This window comes from Salvia hispanica, chromosome 1, assembly GCF_023119035.1.
Source record: "Salvia hispanica cultivar TCC Black 2014 chromosome 1, UniMelb_Shisp_WGS_1.0, whole genome shotgun sequence".
Classification (NCBI taxonomy): Eukaryota; Viridiplantae; Streptophyta; class Magnoliopsida; order Lamiales; family Lamiaceae; genus Salvia; species Salvia hispanica.
This window is the reverse complement of record NC_062965.1, coordinates 50,591,111-50,614,982: the sequence shown is the minus strand read 5'-3', so window position 1 is coordinate 50,614,982 and position 23,872 is coordinate 50,591,111. Positions and strand designations below refer to the sequence as shown.

At 38.7% G+C, this 23,872-nt stretch overlaps 4 protein-coding genes, 1 long non-coding RNA gene and 1 pseudogene across 15 annotated transcripts; all 6 read left to right on the top strand.

The window, feature by feature from the left end:
• Nucleotides 1-20: 20 nt before the first annotated feature.
• Nucleotides 21-2,722, top strand: LOC125217270 (ABSCISIC ACID-INSENSITIVE 5-like protein 5). Of its 2 annotated transcripts, XM_048119004.1 has the most exons (7): nucleotides 21-384; nucleotides 485-578; nucleotides 674-745; nucleotides 888-1,013; nucleotides 1,199-1,609; nucleotides 2,032-2,133; nucleotides 2,409-2,722. In XM_048119004.1, the coding sequence occupies exons 5-7, from the start codon at nucleotides 1,397-1,399 to the stop codon at nucleotides 2,481-2,483; spliced, it is 390 nt and encodes a 129-aa protein (XP_047974961.1). In that variant the 5' UTR covers nucleotides 21-384; nucleotides 485-578; nucleotides 674-745; nucleotides 888-1,013; nucleotides 1,199-1,396; the 3' UTR covers nucleotides 2,484-2,722. The 2 variants fall into 2 exon arrangements, with proteins under 2 accessions (XP_047974961.1, XP_047974962.1); XM_048119005.1 differs by having other exon boundaries at nucleotides 888-1,609.
• A 360-nt stretch (nucleotides 2,723-3,082) lies between these two features.
• On the top strand, nucleotides 3,083-4,625 carry LOC125199895 (putative disease resistance protein RGA3). The gene has a single exon (XM_048097754.1). It carries the CDS (start codon nucleotides 3,083-3,085, stop codon nucleotides 4,154-4,156), a length of 1,074 nt encoding a protein of 357 aa, XP_047953711.1. The 3' UTR covers nucleotides 4,157-4,625.
• Nucleotides 4,626-4,951: 326 nt separating this feature from the next.
• On the top strand, nucleotides 4,952-6,001 carry LOC125217296. Its single transcript, XR_007175714.1, has 2 exons — nucleotides 4,952-5,669; nucleotides 5,763-6,001. It is a non-coding gene; the product is annotated as an uncharacterized LOC125217296 (long non-coding RNA).
• Nucleotides 6,002-10,073: 4,072 nt separating this feature from the next.
• Nucleotides 10,074-16,224, top strand: LOC125222471 (putative disease resistance protein RGA3). 10 transcript variants are annotated; one of them, XR_007176579.1, is made up of 6 exons: nucleotides 10,285-11,890; nucleotides 14,771-14,872; nucleotides 15,164-15,234; nucleotides 15,647-15,725; nucleotides 15,804-15,868; nucleotides 15,962-16,224. XR_007176579.1 is itself a non-coding variant. In XM_048125385.1 (4 exons), the coding sequence occupies exons 1-3, from the start codon at nucleotides 10,355-10,357 to the stop codon at nucleotides 15,185-15,187; spliced, it is 1,662 nt and encodes a 553-aa protein (XP_047981342.1). In that variant the 5' UTR covers nucleotides 10,285-10,354; the 3' UTR covers nucleotides 15,188-15,234; nucleotides 15,647-15,796. The 10 variants fall into 10 exon arrangements, 4 of the variants coding, with proteins under 4 accessions (XP_047981104.1, XP_047981342.1, XP_047981224.1 ...); XR_007176587.1 differs by lacking the exon at nucleotides 15,647-15,725; XM_048125385.1 differs by lacking the exons at nucleotides 15,804-15,868; nucleotides 15,962-16,224 and having other exon boundaries at nucleotides 15,647-15,796.
• A 3,731-nt stretch (nucleotides 16,225-19,955) lies between these two features.
• Nucleotides 19,956-21,521, top strand: LOC125199885 (putative disease resistance protein RGA3). The gene has a single exon (XM_048097746.1). The coding sequence runs from the start codon at nucleotides 19,956-19,958 to the stop codon at nucleotides 21,519-21,521; it is 1,566 nt and encodes a 521-aa protein (XP_047953703.1).
• A 2-nt stretch (nucleotides 21,522-21,523) lies between these two features.
• On the top strand, nucleotides 21,524-23,541 carry LOC125200717 (annotated as a pseudogene).
• The last annotated feature ends 331 nt before the right edge of the window (nucleotides 23,542-23,872 follow it).

Sequence of the window (23,872 nt, the reverse complement as noted above, 5' to 3'; positions counted from 1 at the left end):
ATGACGTACTTGCCTCAAGCTTTTCAGCACCTCACTAATCTACACCTAGAGGATCTTCCAGAGCTAGAATCAATCCCAGATCAACTACCATCACTTAATATGCTCTTTGTTAAGGATTGCGCAAAGATTGTATCGATTCCAGCTTTGTCAAAACTGAAATCACTAACAGTCCTTGGATGCCCACAATTGGAAATGCGCTATCAGAGAGGAAGTGGAGAGGATTGGCACAAGATTTCCCACGTTCGCCACGTCGACTTTTCTAGAATATAATTCAACTATTTTTTGTTGAACAAATCCAGCTTAACTATGATTTTAGTAATTTTTCTTCCATTGACTTCATTCATTAAGATGAAGAAGATACTTTGAAGAAAGAATACAAGGATGGTGGGTAATTGTATTTCAATGTATTCATCTTTATCTCTTAAAACTTTTATATATACAATACACTAACACTTATTCTTTGTTATTTCTTTATTTTTCATAGTGTTGGAGGATCTTCGGAAAGTTTGCGTAGTGACAAGGGGCGAATCAAGTACATGTTCCAGTGGGCAGAGTTGAATGCAAGTGTCTTCGAATTTGTGGGTGAATTTATGTGTTTTGCTCTACTTTTTTTAAGCATTTGGTGGCAGGATTCTTTTTTTGTGCTTATACTTGGATGAATTCGTATATACAGGGCATGATGCTGCTTTGTTTGATAAATTCAAAACAATCCATGATGCTGATATGATGGATCTTTACTTCCATGGTAATTGTTATATCAATTCCTCAGAAGAAATATGTTGGTTGTATTCTTAATGAAAATCTTGTTTTACATATTTGATGTGAAATATGACTTCTTGAGAGATCTCCTCCATCGTGTTTATAATATTTGCAATTTATGTATCAAGGCATTGCTGGTGGGATGAAATAATGAACCCCTCTGGCCATCCAAAACGAGAAGTGCTCGTTTTGGATGAAACAGCAGAGTGGGGCGAAGAGGTATAGTGCTTGGGAAGGATGCAGGCTGAACTGTGGTAAGCGCCTCGTGGAACATGATATGCCTGTGTAAGTAGTACATAGAGGATGACGTGGTTCCTGCTGTTGTATCGCTTCTTCGCCTTAGGATGCATTTGTTTTTGATGAATTGTACAAAGATTGGCACAGTGTATGTTCTGTTTCTAGTGTTCATTTATATATGTACATTGTTTGTGAGTTACAGCAAATGGAGAATCATCAGCCTCAGCAGATCCTTCCAAAACAGTCCGCGATGGGTTATGGATCAGCTATGGGGATTCCAAGTAACGGTCAGTTCAGTAGCCCACGGATTAGGGGCGGAATGGTTGGGATTTCTGACCGGGTATGAATAACTCACCAGTCCATAATTCAGCTTTGCAAGGTGGAGGGCTTGGGAATTGGGATGGTTGGTTTGGGGTCTAATGGAACTCCAGCTGTTTCGTCAGACGGGCTCTCTAAGAGTGCTGTTTCGTCTTCAGTGTCACCTGTTCCTTACGTGTTTAACGGGGGTTTGAGGGGTCGGAAGAGTGCTGCTCTGGAGAAGGTGGTTGAATGGAGGCAGAGGAGGATGATAAAGAACAGAGAGTCGGCTGCAAGGTCACGAGCTCGTAAGCAGGTAAAAAACCTTACAGTTATTGGCTTTGATGTTTCTTCATTTAAGTTCTAGGACTAGAAGTCCATAACATGAAGATCGAACGTATTCTATATGTTTCCATGTTGAAAGATTTATATGTTTGTGATGTCTGATGTAACGACTCCTCGAGAAGGAAGTAGAAGTTGGGCTTTAATAACAAAGTGCTGCATAGACAAACGACTATAGATTTCGTGTTCTTGCCATTTTCTAAGTTATGATCGTCAAACTTCTTTTATCGTGCATGGACGTCCCCAAAAACATTTGAATAAGAAAATTGGATGTCTTATGCAGCACAGTTGTATTGTGATAGGCGGTCTAGTGTGTGCTTACACTAAATTACCATATTAGACGTTGGAATTAGACGTTGAAATTGACTAACCAGCTCTCCTTTTGGGTTTGTGCAGGCTTACACCATGGAGTTGGAAGCAGAAGTTGCTAAATTAAAGGAGGAAAACGAACAATTGCAGAAGAAACAGGCGGAGATAATGGAAGTGCAGAAGAATCAGGTTCATTGCTTCACCTTCACCCAACAAGTTTTGATTATAACATTTGATATACGGCAATGGTCATGGAATGTTCGTTTCCGCTCCCTACTGATCCAATTTTCCGAAAATTGAATTTTCACTAGACGAAGTCGGCTCTTCCCATCAAGACTCATTCTCTGATATTTTCTTGAGACCACTTTTCCCATTATATCTCTTTAGCATCGCTGATGGGAAGAGATAATGAACCCCATCTGAAACGAGCACCTTCTCATAATCTTTCTGTTTGATGCTGGCAGGCGCTGGAGATGGTGAAACAGCAGAGTGGGGCGAAGCGACAGTGCTTGACAAGGACGCAAACTGGGCCGTGGTAAGGGCCACATGGAACGAGATACGTCTGTTTAAATAGTACATAGAATACGACGTGGTTCCTGTTGTTGTAGATGAGTACAGAGAGAGTTAGAGGAGTAGCGCTTCTTCGCCTTAGGATGCATATCTCATGTTTCAATGGAATGTATGTGGAAAAAGTTTTAAAAAGGAAGGGTAGTCGATTAGGTACAAAGATTGGTAGAGTGCTGTTCCCAACTCCCAAAGTGTCGTGTTTCTTGTGTTCATATTCGTGTTCGTGTTTTAATTTTGTTAGTTTTACTCTGTTTTAATTTTGTTATTTTTAAGTCCTTTTTTAACTTGTTTTATTCTTGTAATCCGGTTGCATACTATACCATAAAATCACTTATTAGATTTGGATCTGAAATAATCATTTATGTAATTTACCATATGGATATAGATTAATTGATAAGCTAATATAGCAATTCGTTCAGTCTTGCTTGATTTGATATTGGCTCAAAATCGAAAAACCAAAACTAAAAATATGATCTTGGTAAATTGATGGTATATCGATTTGCTATCTTGAACCTGTTCAGTTTAGCTATTTTGGGGTTGGAGAATGATTAAAGTCCATAATTGTTCTATAATGGCGGAGGCATTTCTTCAACTCGTTCTTGACAATCTGAGCTCTCTTATCAACGAGGAGATCGGACTGATCTTGGGCGTCAATGATGAGATGAAGAAGCTATGCAGCACTCTCACCACCATCCAAGCTGTGTTGGAGGATGCCGAAGACAAGCAAATCGAGAGCAAGCCAATTCGAAACTGGCTGCAGAAGCTGACAGTCCTTGCTTATGAGATTGATGACATTTTGGATGAGTGCAACACTCATGTCTCCAAACTCAACCACTCTCATTCCAAACTCAGCCGCTATAGCCTCAAGAAATTATTGTATCGCCACAACATCGCAAGGAGGATGAAGCAGGTCAACGAGAAAGTGGAGGTTGTTGCTGCGGAGCGTGCTAAGTTTCATCTGCGTGAGTTCTCTCTTGATAGGCCAAGAGAAGTTGCTCTTGCCTCACCCGAGACGGCTTCCCTGTTGGACGAGCCCGGAAAGATTCAAGGCAGAGAAGAAGATAAAGACAAAATTGTGAAGATTTTGGTGAATGATGTGAAGGAGAAACATGAGATGTCCGTGCTGCCAATCATCGGCGTTGGCGGCCTTGGGAAGACCACTCTCGCTCGACTAGTATTCAACGATCCCCTAGTGAAAGAGCACTTTGAAGTGAGGATTTGGGTTTGTGTTTCTGATAACTTTGAAATGAAGACTTTGGTGAAGGCCATGATTGAATCTACCACTAGAGGGAGTGGAGAAGTTTCACATCTGCAGCACTTGGATGCTGCAGAGCGTCACCTCTGTGAGTTGCTGAGCAAAAAAAGATATTTGATCGTTATGGATGACGTTAGGAACGAGTACCAAGATAAATGGTTTGAGTTGAGGGACGTTCTATCATGTGGCTCAAGTGGCTCATCTGTCGTCGTCACCACACGCCAGAGGAATGTTGCTGATATAATGACTACACTGCCATGTCATTGGCTTGAGGGGTTGTCGGATGAGCATTGTTGGGCGCTGATGAGGCAACGTGCCTTCGGAGCAGGTGAAGAGGTGTCTCCACAGCTCAAATTAATTGGGAAACAGATCGTGAATAAATGTGCTTGAGTGCCCCTGGCTGCGACAACGCTTGGAGGAATCCTACGGTTTAAAAGGAGAGAAGAGGAATGGTTACATGTGAGAGACAGTGATATATGGAAGCTGTCGGCTGAAGAGAGTGTGATAATACCTGCTTTGAGACTGAGTTATCATCATCTTCCATTGGAGCTCAGGCAATGCTTTGCTTATTTTGCAGCCTTTCCTAAGGATCATTACATTAAAAAGAAAAAACTGATCCTTCTATGGATGGCTCATGGCTACATTTCATCAAAGGGGACTCTTCAAGTGGAAGATGTTGGAAATCAAATATGCAATGAGCTACTACTCAGATCTCTTCTACAAACTGATGTGGATTACATGAACAGGATTAGTATGCACGATCTCGTTCATGATCTGGCTGAGTCAATTATGGAGAACAAAGTTCCCGGAGTACAAAGTGAAAGAAATCTAGCAAATGCATCAACTATCCGCGAGGTAAATTTGCTACACAAAACTCTTGGAGTTCCCAGACGTATTTCCTAAATATTTTCAGCAAGATATGAACATCACTTCCATCTTGGAGTTCACAAGTTTAAGAGTGTTAAATGCCCCTCGTAGCACAGTAAAAGATTTGCCTCCTTCCATTGGCAATCTTAAACATTTGCGATTCTTGTATTTGTCTAATTCTGAAATGCAAGCTCTCCCCAACTCGTTATGTACTCTTTGGAACTTGCAAATCCTCAACTTGGATGACTGTGTTAGGCTTGAGGCTTTACCTAAGAAGCTCACATCCTTACGTAATCTTCGACTATCTGAGCACGACATTCCTAGTAAGCTGTCAATTGAGGTTGAAGAGAACCTGACTTGTTTCCCAATAGAAGCGCTGAAAAAGTTTAGTAAGTTGCGGTCACTGACAATTAATAATGCAAAAGAGATCTCTTGGACAAGAGAAGGTCTGGAATCCTTAAAAGAGCTTACATGTTTATGGCTAGAGAGTTGTCGGACAATGAGATGTTTACCAGAAGGGATGTTGCGGCACCTTACTGCTTTGGAGTACCTCACCATATGGAAGTGCCCAGAATTACTAGAGTTGCCAGAGGATATTAAATACCTCCATAATCTTCAGTACCTCCTGTTACAGTATCTTCCCAAGATAACGCGCTTGCCTCAAGCCTTTCAGCACCTCACTAATCTACAACTAGATGATCTTCCTGAATCACTCCCAGATCAGCTACCATCTCTCTATGGACTCGCTGTTATGAACTGCCCAAAGGTTGTATCGATTCCAGCTCTGCCAAATCTGAAACACCTAACAGTCCGTTGTTGCCCACAACTGGAAAGGCGATGTCAGAGAGGAAGTGGAGAGGATTGGCACAAGATTGCCCACGTTCGCAGCATTTATATTTCTCCAAATTAACTCAGCTATTTTTTGTTGATTTTATGTAAAAAAAATCGAGCTTAACTATGATTTCAGTAATTTGTGTCATTCTTCAAGATTAAGAAGATGTACCAAAAATAGCATTGGAGAAAGATTACAAAGATGGTTAGTAATTGTATTTCAATGTATTCTTCTTTATTTGTTATTTTTATACAGTACAATAACTCGTCTTCTTGTTTATTTCTTTATGTTTCATAGTGTTGGAGGAACTTTGAAAAGTTGGCATTGTGGCAGGGGGCGAAGTAGTACATCTTTGAGTGTGCATTGTCAAATGCAAGTGTCTTAGAATATGTGGCTGAATTCCTGTTTTGCTTAACTTTTCTAAATATATTTTGGCAAGATTTTTTTTGTGTTCTCGTAGTTAGAGATTTGCCGTTATTCTGTTGAGTTATCTTCTATTAGATCTTGTTTTCTACTTATATATTTCGTTACTATCATAGGGGTATTGAGTTCGGTAGAATAATATATTTTGTTGCCAACATTTGAAATTCAATCGAGTCATACAATGTTGATGTTATGTTGTTCCCTTCGGTTCTAGTTTCAGTAGACATGTTCATATTCTCCACTACATATTATTACGATGACATGGCACCCTTAGAGCTTGTATCTTCGCTTGAATTTTAAGCCCAGAAATCGATTGCTTAGCTTGACTCCTCATTTCTCTTACATGCTTCCCTTGCTCGTAGAGGTCAAAAGATTTTGAGAGCTTCTTGCCTGTTTTGCTAAGAGTGAGATGTGAAGTAAAATGAGGACAGATATGGGAATTAAATAGTGGTGTGTAGCCGATGGAGTAGGAGAAAAGGATGGTGATTCTGAAAGATTATTGTTGCTCTCCATCATCGAAGATTCAACAGATCAGTGGCGGATCCATAACCTGAAAATGGAAGTGGCGAAAAATCATGACTAGATATGTTCATATGTCATCATGGTTCATTGTCAACCACAGCTATTGCCTTTGGCTAGTGTGGCGAGTGTTGGTGCTGTAACATAGACCAGATATGGCACGAATAATGGAAAAGGGAAGGGCTCGATAAAGTGTGATCAACAAAGTCCTATTTAGATTCGAGTGTCAATGCTGTAGGTAGGTAGCCCTGTTTGTGTGCTTAATACTTTCAAAATGCTAGACCAATCTCTTGAACAAGGGGATTCACTGATGATTTCTGATGCATGTGCCAGCTGAGTCTCGTCATACTCCTGCAAAGGTGCGAAGCTAGAACCTCTATACGACTCCACATTTTCCTTTCCTTTTTCCTCCATACGTCGCCCCTGCCTTCATTTTTTCGACAAATTAGCATTTACGTATACTCCTGAATACTCGAATGCCATATATAAATATCACAACAAACATTTATTTTACTCTAAGTATACTTAAATTCAAAAGATTTTTCTTCACCTACTTATTTTTTATACTTTTTCGATCATATCTATATAGGGATGTACTAGTATAACAACTAATTTTAAAGTTACAACGTACATCCAACCACGTGCTGCCATGTGGCACGAAAAATGCAATATTGTATACAGAAAAATGCAATATACATTTTGTAGAAGCTATAAATGAATTTCGGCAGATTGCATTTTTGTTATATGCAGATTGCATTTTTTATCATTGAGTTTTGCATTTTTGATATTGACGGTTTAATTTGCATTTTATATATAGACGGATTGCATTTTTATATGTGAAAATGCAAAACTTAACAATAAAAAATGCAATTATGTGAAAATGCAAAACTCAACACTATAAAATGCAATTTACATACAACAAAAATGCAATCTGCGAAAATGCATATACATATAGATTGCATTTTTGTGTATAAAATATTGCATGTTTTGTGCCACATGGCAGCACCAGATTGGATGTACGTTGTGACTCTAAATAAGGGGGCACCCTAGTGCTCCCCTATATATTTTATTTAAATTACACAATAACTAACGTACATAACTTTATATTAATTTATTTATATAGCAAATATACATTATTAATAGTAAAAAATTATACAGCTTGAAAATTAAAATACATTTAAGATATTATACTAAAAACATTCAAACTTAAATAAATTATACTTAAGATATCATAATTACATCAACATATAATTTAGTTGTGTAATTTACTTATCTATTTAAATTAGAGCTCCTTGAAAGCAACAAATTCCATTACTATGAAAAAGAATAAACACCAAAACCCTCTATAAATGAATTCCACTTTCAAGAATTGAAGCAACATGGATTTCTCAGTAGATTGATCGCCGGCGGAAAAAGCTCTTGGCCCCCTTTTTAACCTCACCGAAGTTGATTTGTGGTCAGTGACATCTCTCTATCACTCTATGTGTGTGTAATTAATGGATGATTGCAAAAGTTGGACAATTTTTACTCAATTCAATAGTCCATTATGAGTTTCTTTGTTGATCAATTTGATTTTGGCTCAAAATCGAAAAAAAAAAACTAAACTAATATTATAATCTTGGTAAGTTGGTAGTATTTTGAATTGCTATCCTGAATCTGTTTGGTTTGTGTTAAATGCACAAACTGGTGATAAGTTTTTCTGTTTTCACTTTTAGCTTTCTTGAAGTTTTTGAAGATTATCTGATATTAGTGTTGGACAATGATTGTTTGATGTTTGAAGATGATTAAAAATCTGCTCGGAGCCCCAAGACATGGATGTAGATTGTAGAGCTAGAAAAACAAATGGGTTTCGTGAGGTACACGGAATTGGAATTGGAATTGAATTGGATGGAATTCTAATTCAATTTCAAATCCTATATTGTAAAATGAAGTACTTAATTAATATGAAATCGAATTTGAAGAATTTGTCCACACACTATACACAAAATACGCTCACACACACTTTACACAAAATACATAGTATACTATACACAAATACACACACTTCACACACTACGCCCTCTACACAGTTCACGCATTACACACAAAATACACACAATACAAAACACACACACTATACACAAAATATACATATTCCACACACTACACAAAATACACATACTGTACACACACTACACACATTACACACAAAATGCACACGCTGCACACTATACGCATAATACACACACTATACACACTACACAAAGTACATACACTGCACACACTATACGAAAAACACACTCCACACATTGCACACTCTACTGCACACACTATACACAAAATAAACACGTTAAACACACTATACAAAAAATGCACACACATTACACACTACACAAATTTTACACAAAATACACACTATAGACAAAACACACATTGCACACACACTATTCAAAAGCTGAAATTTCAAATTTATTTCAGTTTTTCAGTTTGGTTCAATTTAAACTTTTTTGCAAATTTTAGTCTTTTGATTCAATACGGTTTGGATCGAAAAACAAATCTAAAAACTGAAAAGAAAATAAATCCAAAAAACGGATGCTTGAAATGTGTGTAGTGGGTGTAACATGTGAAGCATTGGCGAAATGTGTATAGTGTGTGAAAGTGTGTGTAGTGAGTGAATGTGTGAAAGTGTGGGTATTGTCTAGTGTATAGAATGTGAAGTGTGTTTAGTGTGCGTGAAATGTGTGTAGTGTGTGAAAGTGTGCATAGTGTGTGAAATGTGTGAAGTGTGTGCGAAATGTGTGAAAAGTGTGTATAATATGTAATGCGTGTGAAATGCGTGTAGTGTATGAAATGTGTGTAGTGTGTGATGTGTGTGAAATGTGTGAAAGTGTGTGTAGTGTGTGAAGTGTGTGAAATGTATGTAGTGTGTGAAATGAGTGAAGTGCGTGACATGTGTGAAATGCATGAAGTGTGTGTTGTGGATATTTAGAGAAGCTATCTTATTTTATGGCTCTTTGGAATTCCAGTTTTCTACTTTTCATATGGAATTCTACTTTGTGAAATGCATGATGTGTGTGTGTGTGATAGTGGAATTGAAAGATGTGGAATTGCAATTCAATTCCAAATCCAAATATTTTTGTGCTACCAAATATTGGATTTAGAATTGAAGGCTCCAAATATTTTTATTACGGTGATGGATTGGTGTGTCATCATCTTTCATTGTTAACATTAGCTATAGCCTTTGGCTAGTGCTAACCATCTTTAAGTCATTCCAACACATATTCCTTCCACGAGAAATCTTCTAGATTTCACCACATGAATAGAACATCTTTTGTTTCCAACGTTTGAAATTCCATCTCGGGTCTTTCCGCCTGAGTCATAGCCCTTGAGGGTGTAATCGGTGTCAACATTGAAGTATTGGCGCTAGCGATGAAAGATCCTATTCAGTACGAATGGTTCATGTAAATTGTTCTATGCTTCGAAGGAGGGTGAAGGGACCTTGCTTTAAAGTCGAGTCATCAAGATGTAGTTGGATTTGTTTCATATTGTAAAAAGTCATATATTCGTAGGAAAACACTGAAATGTGACTAAAAGGTTCATATTTTGAGTTTTTTCTAATATTACACCCCTATAGAAATTTATTTAGTAAATGTAAATGTCAAATATATTGCATCAATTATTTGGACAGTTGGGCAGCTAAGTGGTCTCCACTTAAAAATTATTGAAGAAAGGCAATGCAACGTGGGCCGAATGAGTGATTCCAAATGTTTAGAGGGTGGGCGCAAGCTATGGAAAAAGTTTGAAGGGAAAGCAAGGTGGTCCCAGTAAACATTTAATTCTACTTTTGGCTTTGACAATCAATACTTGCAAATTCAGATTGAAAAGTAAAGGACTGAAACCAGTTACATTCATCCTCTCACATTCATCATTCTAATTCAGATTAAATCGTTAATTGTTGTTGATCCATAATGGCGGAGGCATTTCTTCAAGTCCTTCTTGATAATCTGAGCTCTCTTCTCAAGGAGGAGATCGGACTCATCTTGGGCGTCGACTATGAGATGAAGAAGCTCCGGAGTACTCTCACCACCATCCAAGCTGTGTTAGAGGATGCTGAAGACAAGCAAATCAAGAGCAAGGCTATTCGACAATGGCTGCAGAAGCTCACCGCTCTTGCTTATGAGATCGATGACATATTGGATGACTGCAACACTCATGTCTCCAAACTCAACCACTCTCATTCAAAACACAGTCGCTACAGCCTTAAGAAAATTATGTATCGCCACAACATCGCAAGGAGGATGAAGCAGGTTAACAAGATTGCGGGCGATGTTGCTACGGAACGCGCTAATTTTCATCTGCGCGAGATGCCTGTCCATAGGCCAAGAGAAGTTGCTCTTGCCTCGCGCGAGACAGCTTCCCTGTTGAACCATTCTCATCAGATTTATGGCAGGGAAGAAGATAAACACATGATTGTCAAGATGTTGGTGAATGATGTGAAGGAGAAACAGGAGATGTCTGTGCTGCCAATCGTGGGCGTTGGCGGCCTTGGAAAGACAACTCTTGCTCAGCTAGTCTTCAACGATCCACAGGTGGAAGAGCACTTTGATCTAAGGATTTGGGTTTGTGTATCTGATAATTTTGAGATTAAGACTTTGGCGAAGGCCATGATTGAATCTGCGACAGGGAGTGGAAAAGCTTGGGATTTGCAGCACTTGGATGCTGCAGTGCGTCACCTCTGGGAACTGTTAAGCAAAAAAAGATATTTGATTGTCATGGATGATGTTTGGAACGATCACCAAAATAAATGGTTTGAGTTGAGAGACATTCTATCATGTGGGTCAGTCGGCTCATCTGTTATCGTCACCACGCGTCAGAAGAAGGTTGCTGATATAATGAGAACACTTCCATGTCATCACCCAAGGGGGTTGTCAGATGAGCATTGTTGGGCACTGCTACAGCAGCGCGCTTTTGTACCAAGAGAAGAGGTGTCTCCCCAGTTGGAAATTATTGGGAAACAAATCGTGAAGAAATGTGCAGGAGTGCCCCTGGCTGCAACAACGCTTGGAGGAATACTACGATTTAAAAGGATAGAAGAGGAATGGATACATGTGAGAGATAGTGAGATATGGAAGTTGTCAGCAGAAGAGAGTTTGATAATTCCAGTATTGAGATTGAGTTATCATCATCTTCCATTGGAGCTTAGGCAATGCTTTGCTTATTTGGCAGCCATTCCAAAGGACCATTACATTGAAAAGGAAGAATTGATCCTTCTATGGATAGCACATGGCTACATTTCATCGAAAGAGTCTCAACAAGTTGAAGATGTTGGAAATCAGATATGTAATGAGTTATTACTTAGATCTCTTCTACAAACAGATATTGATAACAACACAGTGATCGGTATGCATGATCTCGTTCATGATATGGCAGAATCAATAATGGAGAACAAAGTTCCCGGAATACGAAGTGAAAGAAATCTTGCAAGTGCATCAACTATCCGCGAGGTAAATTTGCTACAAAAAACTTCTCTGTTTCCTAAAACTTTTCAGCAAGATATGACCATTACCTCCATCATTGAGCTCACAAGTTTAAGAGTAGTAAATGCAAAATCAGTTAATGATTTGCCTCCTTCCATCGGCAATCTTAAACATTTGCGTTACTTGAATTTGTCTAGTTCCGAAATTCACACTCTCCCCAACTCGTTGTGTAAACTTTGGAACTTGCAAATCCTCAAGTTGGATTACTGTCGTAAACTTGTGGTTTTACCTAAGAAGCTAACCTCCTTACGTAATCTTCAACATCTATGTTTGTGGGAATGCGAGTCGTTGTCTGAAATGCCATCTAAAATGAGAGAACTAAATGGCTTAAAAACATTGAGTTTGTTTGTAGTGGGTCTCAAGAGAGATAACCAACTTGAGGAACTGGAATTCTTGAACCTTAGTGGAAGGCTCGAGATTAGGCATTTGGAGAGAGTAAAAGACCATATGGATGCAAAGAAAGCAAAGATTGGAAAGAAAAACAATCTTCGAGAATTGAGATTGTCATGGGAAAGAAATGATCTATCTAAGTTAGAGGAGGGTGTTGATGAACAGGTGTTGGAAGCACTTGAACCTTGTCCAAATATTGAATCTCTTTCTATAAATGGCTTCAGTGGTAGATTTCTTCCGAGTTGGATGTCAAATTCAACTCTAGGAAAAATAGTTAAGATTGATATAAGTGATTGCGAAAATTGTAGGCATTTTCCACAATTGGGAGAGTTACGTCATCTTGAGAGGCTGTTCTTAAGGAATGTGGGGGTGGAGTATATTATTGAAGAAGATGTTGGGAATGGAATCCCAGTAAAGATACAGTTTGTGGCTCTGAAAAGACTCCATTTAATTGATCTTCCGAATTTGAAGGGGCTCTCAAAGAAGCAAGTGAGTAAAGTAGCATTCCCAAATCTTGAAATCCTATGGATTGAATGTTGCTCTTCATTAATACTCCCACCACTCCCATCCCTTCAAAAGTTGGAGAATCTAAGATGCAGTAACTCAACTTTGGCGTTATTATCTGAGCAGGACATTCCTAGGAGTCTTTGCGTGGAAATTGAGGAGAGCATAACATGTTTCCCAATAGAAACACTGGCGAAATTCAGTAAGCTTCAGTCATTAAGAATTAAGTTTGCCAACGAGATATCTGTGACAAGAGAAGGTCTGCAAGCCTTAAAACAGCTTACACTTTTAAGTCTAGACAGTTGTCGAACAATGAGATGTTTACCAGAAGGGATGTTGTGGCACCTTACTGCTCTGCAGACCCTGCGATTATCAGAGTGCCCAGAATTAGTAGAGCTGCCAGAGGATATTAAACATCTCAAAAATCTTGATTGGCTTGTGTTAGAGGGACTTCCTAAGATGACGTGCTTGCCTCAAGCCTTTCAGCACCTCACTTGGCTCGTGTTAGAGGATCTTCCTGAGCTGGAATCACTCCCGGATCAGCTACCGTCTCTTAATACACTCAAAGTTACAGACTGCCCAAAGGTTGTAACGATTCCAGCTCTGCCAAATCTGAAAGAGCTAACAGTCAGTGGTTGCCCACAACTGGAAAGGCGATGTCAGAGAGGAAGCGGAGAGGATTGGCACAAGATTGCCCATGTTCGCCGCATTTTTGTTTCTCCAATATAATTCAACTATTTTTGATGTTTAAGTTCTTGATTGATAAGTTACATAAGTACAATAAGTGTTTTGTGTTTTAGAAGATCTTAGCTAGTTTTTTGATGTGTTTTTATCATTGTCTTAACTATGATGTTGATATAATCTTTCATCGCCAACCTTAGGTACGAGCACTGGTCTAGTTTGCATCGTGGAACTTCAGAAGAAAACTGCTTAAGAAACGTAGTTGCTGATTTTCATTGGATGGAAATAAACGGACACCCGAACTCTCTCCATCAGGAGGCCTCTTTGGTGATGACCCACATCACTGAACTGATAGTAGTTTTCTGATTCTAAAATAATATTTAGCCAAAAACTTTCTTCTTCATACCAGCACGGTTTTTCTCATCTAGTGGCTACCATAAATCCTTGGAGGTATATGTGCTTGTATTTCTTGCACAAGAAATCTCCTTGGTTTCACACATCAAAGGCAACATGGGTATTAAGTTCGTCTCTTCCTCCAATGCGACGCACCCTTCGTAGAACATTTTTGTTGCCAATGTCTAAAATTCAATCCCTTGAATTTCTCAAGGGTCGTTGGCCCGAGCCATGTCCATTGAGGAACACTGAGATCATATGAAGTTGGGTCGTTGGAAACATTATCCTTCCCAGGATCAATTTAAAAAATTCGATTACTAGGGACTGTTTTGGCTTGCGTACAGAGGCCTATCCCCGAGCTTTGGTGGGGGCTCGAGTGGATGCTTCAGAAACCAGATAAAAAGGTTCAATACCACGGTTTGAATCAAAGGGAAGGGAGTTTGAAAGAAGAAGTTATGGATCTTCAAAGTTTAACCAAATTAGTGTTAGGATTTAGGACTTGGACTTCCACGAATCAGAGTTAGAGTTTAACCAAATTAAAGTTTATATCTCCCGATCTAAGAATCCAATTAGTCATTCAAGAAACTAGGGAAGAATCTTATAACATTTCTTCTTCAGTTGGAAGTACTTAAAAATAATTGAAGGTTTGTAAGATATCTAAGATACAAAAAAGATTGCTCAAAACTTGGTGGAGACATACTATACTTGAAAGTTACTCTTCATGAGACGCTTAAAGATCTCATTTTATACGAGTTAATTTAGTCTATGCTCTAAGGAACATGTACCTGCATCAAATCCACAAATTGAGATTTCAGCATGTCGGCCGTTGGAATTAGATGTTGAACTTTATTAACCAGCTCTCCTTTTGGGTTCTTGCAGGCTTACACCATGGAGTTGGAAGCAGAAGTAGTTAAACTAAAGGAGGCCAACGAACAATTGCAGAAGAAACAAGCAGGGATAATGGAAATGCAGAAGGATCAGGTTTGTTGAATACAGCTTTGGATATATGGCAATGGTGACTCTCACTTCCTACTAATCCCATTTTCCCATTACTGGAAACTGGATTTTTCTCCACTCCCTACTGATCTTATTTTCCCAATTTCCGAAAGTTGAATTTTCATTAGACGATGCTGCCCCTTTCCATCAAGACTCATTCTTTGATATTTTCTTAAGACTACTTTTCCCGTCGTATCTTTTTAGCATTGCTGATGGGATGATGATCCCCATGCGAAACAAGCATTTTCTCATAATCTTTCTGTTTGATGCTGGCAGGCGCTGGAGATGGTGAAACAGTAGAGTGGGGCGAAGAGACAATGCTTGTGAAGGGCACAGACTGGGCCGTGGTAAGCACCATGTGGAAAGAGATACGTCTGTGCAAATAGTACATAGAATACGACGTAGTTCCTGTTGTTGTAGATGAGTATAGAGAGAGTTAGAGGAGTAGCGCTTCTTCATCTTCTTAGGTTCCATTGTTTATGATGGAATGTAGGTGGAAAAAGTTTTCAAAATGAAGGTTAGTTGGTTAGGTACAAAGACAGGTAGGGTGTTGTTCCAAACTCCCAAAGTGTCGTGTTTCTCATGTTCGTACTCGTGTTCATGTAGGCATAGAATAGGTTACAGTTTATTTATATATTTACATTGTTTATGAGTTTCTGTTTCCTGTTTTTGCTGCCTTCTTCAATATCTTATGATAAGTGTTTAGTATGTTTTTGCCGCCGTCTCCTTCATTTGCGCTCACCGTGCTCGCATGCACAGGAGAGTGCCTCTTTATTTTATTAATAATAAGTTCATCTGGCACAAGATTGCCCACGTTCGCCGCATTAATATTTCTTAGGTATAATTTATCTTTTTTTTCTTGATTATATGTAAAACAAATCGAGCTCAACTATAACTCTAGTAATTTGTGTTCAAGCGACATCATTCTTCAAGATTTAGAAGATGTACCAGAAACAACATTGGAGAAAGAATACTAAGATGGTGAGTAATTGTATTTCAGTGTATTCTTCTTTATTTGTTATATACATACAATATACTAACTCTTAATCTTGTTTATTTCTTTATGTTTCATAGTGTTGGAGGAACATTGAAAAGTTGGCAATGTGGCAGGGGGCAAAGTAGTACATCTTTGAGTGTGCATAGTCAAATGCAAGTGTCTTAGAATATGGGGCTGAATTTCTGTTTTGCTCAACTATTTGGTGGAAAGATTTTGATTGTGTGCTTGTAGTTGGATGATTTTACTTGGAGAATCAAGTTTGAAGAGATGGTTTTATTTTCTAAACTGCTATTGTCATATCAGTTTAAGGGAGGGTGTGTTGATTGATTTGACTTGACTCGTATCTACTTATATACTGTATTTCTTTGCTACAATGTTTAGAGATTAGCTGTTATTCTGCTGAGTTAACTTGTAGTATCAATTAGACTTCTTTTCTACTTATCTATTTCTTTCCCATCTTAAGGTTTGAGTTCAGTAGAATTACATATCTTGTTGCCAACATTTGAAATTCAATCGAGTCATACATTTCTCGACCTGAATCATGGCCATTAACGGTGTAAACATTGAATTGTCAGGGGCAGCGAAGAATGATCCTATTATGTTGTTAGTGTTATGTTGTTTCCTTTCCTTTTCCCTCATACGTCGCCCCTGCCTTCATTTTTTCAACTATCATCCATAGCCCATACGCATTAGCATTTTTTGACACACATCCTCCTTGTCTGCTGGCTTATGAGCACAGTTTGCATGAAGGTGACCATACATGCCGCAACAAAAACTATGGTCGCTCAAATTTTCATATTCCACCTTAAATTCCTCTCCATCTCATCCATCATAAATTTCGACACGAGCAAGTGCGTGAGATCAATGTCCATGGCTAGCCTTGCGAATTTTCCTCGTTGCATTCCACTCGTGTTATAACCACTCTGATTGCCTTCCCTATTGCCACTTCAAGTTGCAAGCCCTTATCGTGTCCCACAGTTTCCATCGTTCCTCCATGTCCGGCCCTCCAAGGTCTGGTAGAGTCGTAGCGATATCTCAGTGCTTTACCTTCTTGGTTGCTCGGACGTATTCACTTTACCGTGGGGACGGCAGTCAGTCATCGGCGTGAGACGAAAAATTAGCATCTACGTGTGCTCCTGAATATTCGAATACAGTGTGATGTAAATTTACAATCATAATATTTTATTCATTAAATTTAAATCTAAGGAACAAATAGACAAAGAAAAGGTGTCTTAGTGAGTGGGATGAAAAAGTATTAATTGGGTGAAGTGGATCCTATCATCACACCAATAAACAATTTAATCTTGATTAACATATAGACAAACCGTCTAATACACATCTAATTATTCCATTCCTAACATTTGAATTATTGAACAAAAGACAATGAAAGGTGGCACATTATTCTACTCTTGCATAAGGGGTTGTTTAGTTTCCATGATTGTATCCGAGATTAAATTTGAAGCGCGTTTGATTCATGAGATTTAATCCCACAATTCAATCCTGGATAGATAATAATGGGATTATTAGTCATAGCTAACCCCTTATGACTAAAATAATCTCACGACTCAATCCTAGATTATACTCCCTCTATCCGCGAATAAGAGACCCGTTTTTCCATTTTAGTCCGTCCGCGAATAAGTGTCCCGGTTCACTTTTACCAAATAGGGTCTCACCTTCCACTAACTCATTCCGCTCACATTTCATTTAAAATTAATATATACAAATGGGATCCCTATTCCACTAACTTTTTTCCACGCACTTTTCTTAACATTTCTTAAAACCCGTGCCATCCATGAATGAGACTCCTAATGGCGGACGGAGGGAGTATCTTTGTATTATTTTATTTTGGAAACCAAACACCATGTAACATACCAATATACCATCATCCTTTGACATTCATACTTCTCATATCTGCTTCGCCAATCAGAAAAAGAATATTAATGGCAGAGGCATTTCTTCAACTTGTTCTTGACAAACTGATCTCTCTTATCAACCGGGAGATCGGACTGATCTTGGGCGTCAACGAGGTGATGAAGAAGCTCTACAGCACTCTCACCACCATCCAAGCTGTGTTGGAGGATGCCGAAGACAAGCAAATCCAGAGAAAGCCAATTCGAAATTGGTTGCATAAGCTCAACGATATTGCATATGTGATTGATGACGTATTGGATGAGTGCAACACTCATGTCTCCAAACTCGACCACTCCCATTCAAAACCCATGATTATATTTTTCAAATTTATGATTTTTTTAAAAGGGGTATTGACATCTAATATCACCATACTTTCAAAAAATTGGATTTTTCCAACGAACTTTAAAATTGGCAAATAATATAAAGAGAAATACAATACCAATTCTTTATAGTGTAACAACCAAGAAACGTTTCAATCAATAACAAAATCGAAATGTTTAGTGGACAAAATTAACCAATAAAAGTTTCAATCTTTATAAGCATATGGACAAATGCATACAACAATTATTCCGCTGCTATCATTACAATAATCGCAAATATAATACGATAAATTAAAAGAATTTGACCGATTACATGTTAGAGTTTGTATACTAGAAATCACGTTTCGAGTGATTGAATACTGTAAAACTCTTATTTTATTTTCCAATAAATAAAACAAATTATTTTTGTCATAATGTTGTTATGTTTTACATTTAATGGATGTTAATGCATGTTTAAGTGTATAAGTTAACTTAACAAAGTCTATGTCTTTGTTTTAGTAGACCGGTTGTGGGCGTCGTCCACTTTAAGGTAATACGGTCAGTTCTAAACAAAGAAAAAGATGAATTTCACAACCTAGATGGAATTTGACTACCCATCGAGAAAGGTTGCAATTTCTAAGCCTTACTGAAATAAGATGACATTGGTGTGGTATAGCACTGAACGGATCTAACAGCAAAACTTGCCTTAGGCTATCTACTGAAAGGCGAGGTCTTGATAAATATTTATTTCTTAATCAATGTAGGTTAGCATTGAGCATACGGTATTGATTATGCACTACTTTGACTTATCAAATGGTGCGGGTTTTTCGTAACCCAATGATCCTGATATATTTGGTAGTGGTGATCGATATCTAGCGGTGCTAGGATTGCTATTATATTGAATCGTGCGCGAGCTGAGTCTCGCTTGATAATGTCCTCAAGAGGAGCGCGAAACGAGGTTTTATTATTCGGAACCTAGCTAGTTGGAGTGTGATTACTCTATGAATAATAAATAAGCGTTTCATGCTAAGTCCACTCTTGGAATTAATAAGAAGTTAATTAATTAAGTCAATAGAAGATATTAATTAATTAATAGACATTTTAATCTTAAGCACGGGAAATGAAAGTTAAACGAAAACCCGGATTACTTATAATTTCGGATTTGGATGGGGAGAGTTCAATATTACTTCTGTAGTGGCTGCTCGTAATATTCCAATTATAACTTATATTAAATTGTGGGTTCAATTTAATTAGTAAAAAGTAAATTGGATGAGCCCATATCCAAAACCTTCCATAGATCCCTGTCTGGGCCCAAAAGGATCTTAATATAAATAGGAGAATAAAGGAGGCAGAAAACACATTTTTCTCATCATTGTATTTTTTTCGAAAATTCCCCCCCAGCTGAGGAGATTTTCGAATTCCTCTCCTATTCCAAAAAGGATTTCTTCTGTCTTCTTTATTTAAGTCCTAGTATTCTAGTAAGATCAGCCCACACTGATATTGGGATACAGTTCGTGAACCAGAGAGAAGATTTGTGGTTTAGTACTCAAAGCATCACGTGGAGAAGAAGCTAGCCATCTTCAATTCTTTGGAGAATTAATTAGGTATTTTTCTGCTCCGTAGAAAAGCATGTTTTAGGTTTCAATATTCTTAAAGCATGATTGATTCAAGTTATGAGCATGGTACATGTGATAATTACGCGAATAGCTTTTGTCTAAATAATCTGCTAAATAGATCTGATTATTATGTGATTGATTTATTCTCGCCCGCTTCCGCTGCCAGCACCTTCATTACATACCTTCCTCTCACATTCAGCCTTCTCATATCTCATTTGGCTAGCTGAGAAAGAACCACTAATTGTATGGCAGAGGCATTTCTTCAACTACTTCTTGACAATCTGAGCTCCCTTATCAAGGAGGAGATTGGACTAATCTTGGGTGTCGACGATGAGATGAAGAAGCTGTGCAGCACTCTAATCATCATCCAAGCTGTGTTGGAGGATGCTGAAGACAAGCAAATCGAGAGCAAGCCAATTCGAGACTGGCTGCAGAAGCTCACCGCTCTTGCTTATGAGATTGATGACATTTTGGATGAGTGCAGCACTCATGTCTCCAAACTCAACCACTATCATTCCAAACTAAGCCGCTACAGCCTCAAGAAATTATTGTATCGCCACAACATCGCAAGGAGGATGAAGCAGGTCAACGAGAAAGTGGAGGCAGTTGTTGCAGAGCGTGTTAAGTTTCATCTGCGCGAGATGCCTGTTGATAGGCCAAGAGAAGTTTTTCTTGCCTCACGCGAGACGGCTTCCCTGTTGAACCAGTCTGATAAGATTCATGGTAGGGAAGAAGATAAAAACAAGATTGTGAAGATCTTGGTGAACGATGTGAAGGAGAGACAGGAGATGTCGGTGCTGCCAATCGCAGGTGTTGGCGGCCTTGGGAAGACCACTCTCGCTAGACTAGTCTACAATGATCCACAGGTGGAAGAGCACTTTGATATAAGGATTTGGGTTTGTGTCTCAGATAATTTTGAGATGAAGACTTTGGTGAAGGCCATGATTGAATCTGCCACTGGAGGGAGTGGAAAAGCTTCGGATCTGCAGTCCTTGGATGCTACAGAGCGTCATCTTTGGGAATTGTTGAGCAAAAAAAGATATTTGATTGTGATGGATGATGTTTGGAACAACCACCAGAATAAATGGTTTGAGCTGAGAGATGTTCTATCATGTGGCTCAACTGGTTCATCCGTTGTCGTTACCACCCGCCAGAAGAAAGTTGCTGATATCATGAGAACACTTCCATGTCATTGCCTGGAGGGGTTGTCGGATGAGCATTGTTGGGCACTGATGCGGCAGTGCGCCTTCAAAGCAGATGAAGAGATGTCTTTGCAGCTGGAAATAATTGGGAAACAGATCATGAAGAAATGTGCTGGAATGCCCCTCGCCGCTACAACGCTTGGAGGAATCCTACGGTTTAAAAGAAGAGAAGAGGAATGGATACATGTGAGGGACAGTGAGATATGGAAGTTGTCGGTAGAAGAGAGTTTGATAGTTCCAGCTTTGAGGTTGAGTTATCATCATCTTCCCTTGGAGCTCAGACAATGCTTTGCTTATTTTGCAGCCTTTGGTAAGGACCAGTACATTGAAAAGGGAGGATTGATCCGTCTATGGATGGCTCATGGCTACATTTCATCAAAGGGGACTCTTCGAGTGGAAGAGGTTGGAAATCAAATATGTAATGAGCTACTACTCAGATCTCTTCTGCAAGTAGATGAGTATGAAAATATCAGCATGCATGATCTCGTTCATGATCTGGCAGAGTCAATTATGGAGAACAAAGTTCCCGGAGTACAAAGTGAAAGAAATCTAGCAAGTGCATCAACTATCCGCGAGGTAAATTTGCTACACAAAACTCGTGTTTCCTAAATCTTTTCAGCAAGATATGAACATTACTTCCATCTTGGAGTTCACAAGTTTAAGAGTATTAAATGCCCCTTGTAGCACAGTAAAAGATTTGTCTCCTTCCATCGGCAATCTTAGACATTTGCGATTCTTGAATTTGGCCTCTTCAAAAATTCTCACTCTCCCTAACTCGTTATGTACTCTTTGGAATTTGAAAATCCTCGACTTGAATTTCTGTGATAGACTTTTGGCTTTACCTAAGAAGTTCACATCTCTACGTAATCTCCAACATCTAGGTTTGTATGGCTGCATCTCGTTGTGTGAGATGCCATCTAACATGAGAGTGTTAAATGGCCTAAAAACATTGAGTTTGTTTGTTGTGGGTCTCAAGAGAGATAATCAACTTGGGGAACTGAAATGCTTGAACCTCGGTGGAAAGCTTGAGATTAGGCATCTGGAGAGAGTAAAAGACCATATGGATGCTAAGAAAGCAAAGATTGTAGAGAAAAACAATCTTCAAGAGTTGTGTTTGTCGTGGGAAAGAAATGATTTATACAAGTTAGAGGATGAAGTTGACGAAATGGTGTTGGAATCACTAGAACCTCACCCCAATCTTGAATCTCTTTATATAATAGGCTTCAGTGGTAGATATCTTCCACGTTGGATGGAAAGTTCATCGTAGAGAAAAATAGTTGAGATTTATATAACTGATTGCAAAAATATTAGGCGTTTTCCGAAATTGGGAGAGTTACCTTATCTTGAGAAGTTGCATTTAATAAATATGGGGGTGGAGTATATTATTGAAGAAGAAGAAGAAGTTGGGAGTGGTGACCCAGTAAAGATACTGTTCGTGGCTTTGAAAAAACTGCTTTTAAATAATCTTCCAAATCTGAAGGGACTCTCAAAGAAGCAAGAGAGTAGTAAAGAAGCATTCCCAAATCTCGAAACTCTTTCGATTGAGAGTTGCTCTTCATTTGTATTGCCATCACTCTCGTCCTTCGGAAAGTTGACACGACTAGCATGTAGAAGCTCAGATTTGGCTTTGTTATCTGAGCACGACATTCCTATTAATCTGTTAATCGAAGTTGAAGAGAACCTGACATGTTTCCCAATAGAAGCGCTGAAAAAGTTTAGTAAGTTGCGGTCGTTGACAATTCAGAATGCAAAAGAGATCTCTTTCACAAGAGAAGGTCTGAAAGCCTTAAAAGAGCTTACACGTTTATGGCTACGGAGTTGTTGGACAATGAGATGTTTACCAGAAGGGATGTTGCGGCACCTTACTGCTTTGGAGGACCTCGTCATATCGAATTGCCTAGAATTACTAGAGCTGCCCAAGGATATTAAACATCTGCATAATCTTAAAGGCCTCTCGTTATATACTCTACACAAGATGACGCACTTGCCTCAAGTCTTTCAGCACCTCACTAACCTAGACGTGAACGATCTTCCAGAGCTGGAATCACTCCTAGATCAGTTACCATCTCTCTCTATGCTCCGTGTTACAAGCTGCCCGAAGGTCGTAACCATTCCTGATCTGCCAAATCTGAAAGTGCTAGAAGTCAGTGGATGCCCACAACTGGAACGGCGATGTCAGAGAGGAAGTGGAGAGGATTGGCACAAGATTGCCCACGTTCGCCGCATTGATATTCCTCAGGTATAATTTATCTAATTTTTCTTGATTCTATGTAAAACAAATCGAGCTTGACTATAATTTCAGTAATTTGTGTTCAAGTGACATCATTCTTCGAGATTAAGAAGATGTAACAGAAATAGCATTGGAGAAAGATTACAAAGATGGTGAGTAATTGTATTTCAATGTATTCTTCTATATTTATTTTTGTTATTTACATACAATATACTGACTCTTAATTTTGTCCGTTTCTTTATTTTTTTCAGTGTCAGAGGAACTTTGGAAAGTTCACACGAAGTAGTTGTGGCGCTCCGGAATTTCGTTCCCTTATTTCGAGATAAATCGGACTTATTAGCTTATTTAATTTCCAGTAGAAGATGTGTAATCGTACCTTCCTCGTTGTATTTCGGAGTAGTACAGCTTTGAATGTGCATAGTCAAATGCAAGTGTTTCAGAATATGTGGCTGAATTCCTGTTTTGATCAACTTTAAGTATTTGGTGGCAAGATTTTGAGTGGTGTGCCTGGAAAATCAAGTTTGAAGATATGATTCTGTTGAATGATTTGACTTAACTCATGGAGTATCTACTTATCTATTCCTTTGCAACAATGTTTAGAGATTTGCTGTTATTTTGAGTTCTCGTGTGAGAGCAACTCCAAGGGGAGAAGGTAAATGAAAATTGGTATATCATGTTTATACCTTCTCAAAAAGTGCCAATATACCTTTCTAAAAATTAATCAACTCCA

Coding starts and splice junctions, on each gene's coding strand:
- LOC125217270 (XM_048119004.1), top strand. CDS start 1,397: ATGGTTGGTTTGGGGTCTAATGGAACTCCAGCTGTTTCGTCAGACGGG. Junction 1,610..2,031: donor GGTCACGAGCTCGTAAGCAG/GTAAAAAACCTT, acceptor GGGTTTGTGCAG/GCTTACACCATGGAGTTGGA. Junction 2,134..2,408: donor TGGAAGTGCAGAAGAATCAG/GTTCATTGCTTC, acceptor TGATGCTGGCAG/GCGCTGGAGATGGTGAAACA.
- LOC125199895 (XM_048097754.1), top strand. CDS start 3,083: ATGGCGGAGGCATTTCTTCAACTCGTTCTTGACAATCTGAGCTCTCTT.
- LOC125222471 (XM_048125147.1), top strand. CDS start 10,355: ATGGCGGAGGCATTTCTTCAAGTCCTTCTTGATAATCTGAGCTCTCTT.
- LOC125199885 (XM_048097746.1), top strand. CDS start 19,956: ATGGCAGAGGCATTTCTTCAACTACTTCTTGACAATCTGAGCTCCCTT.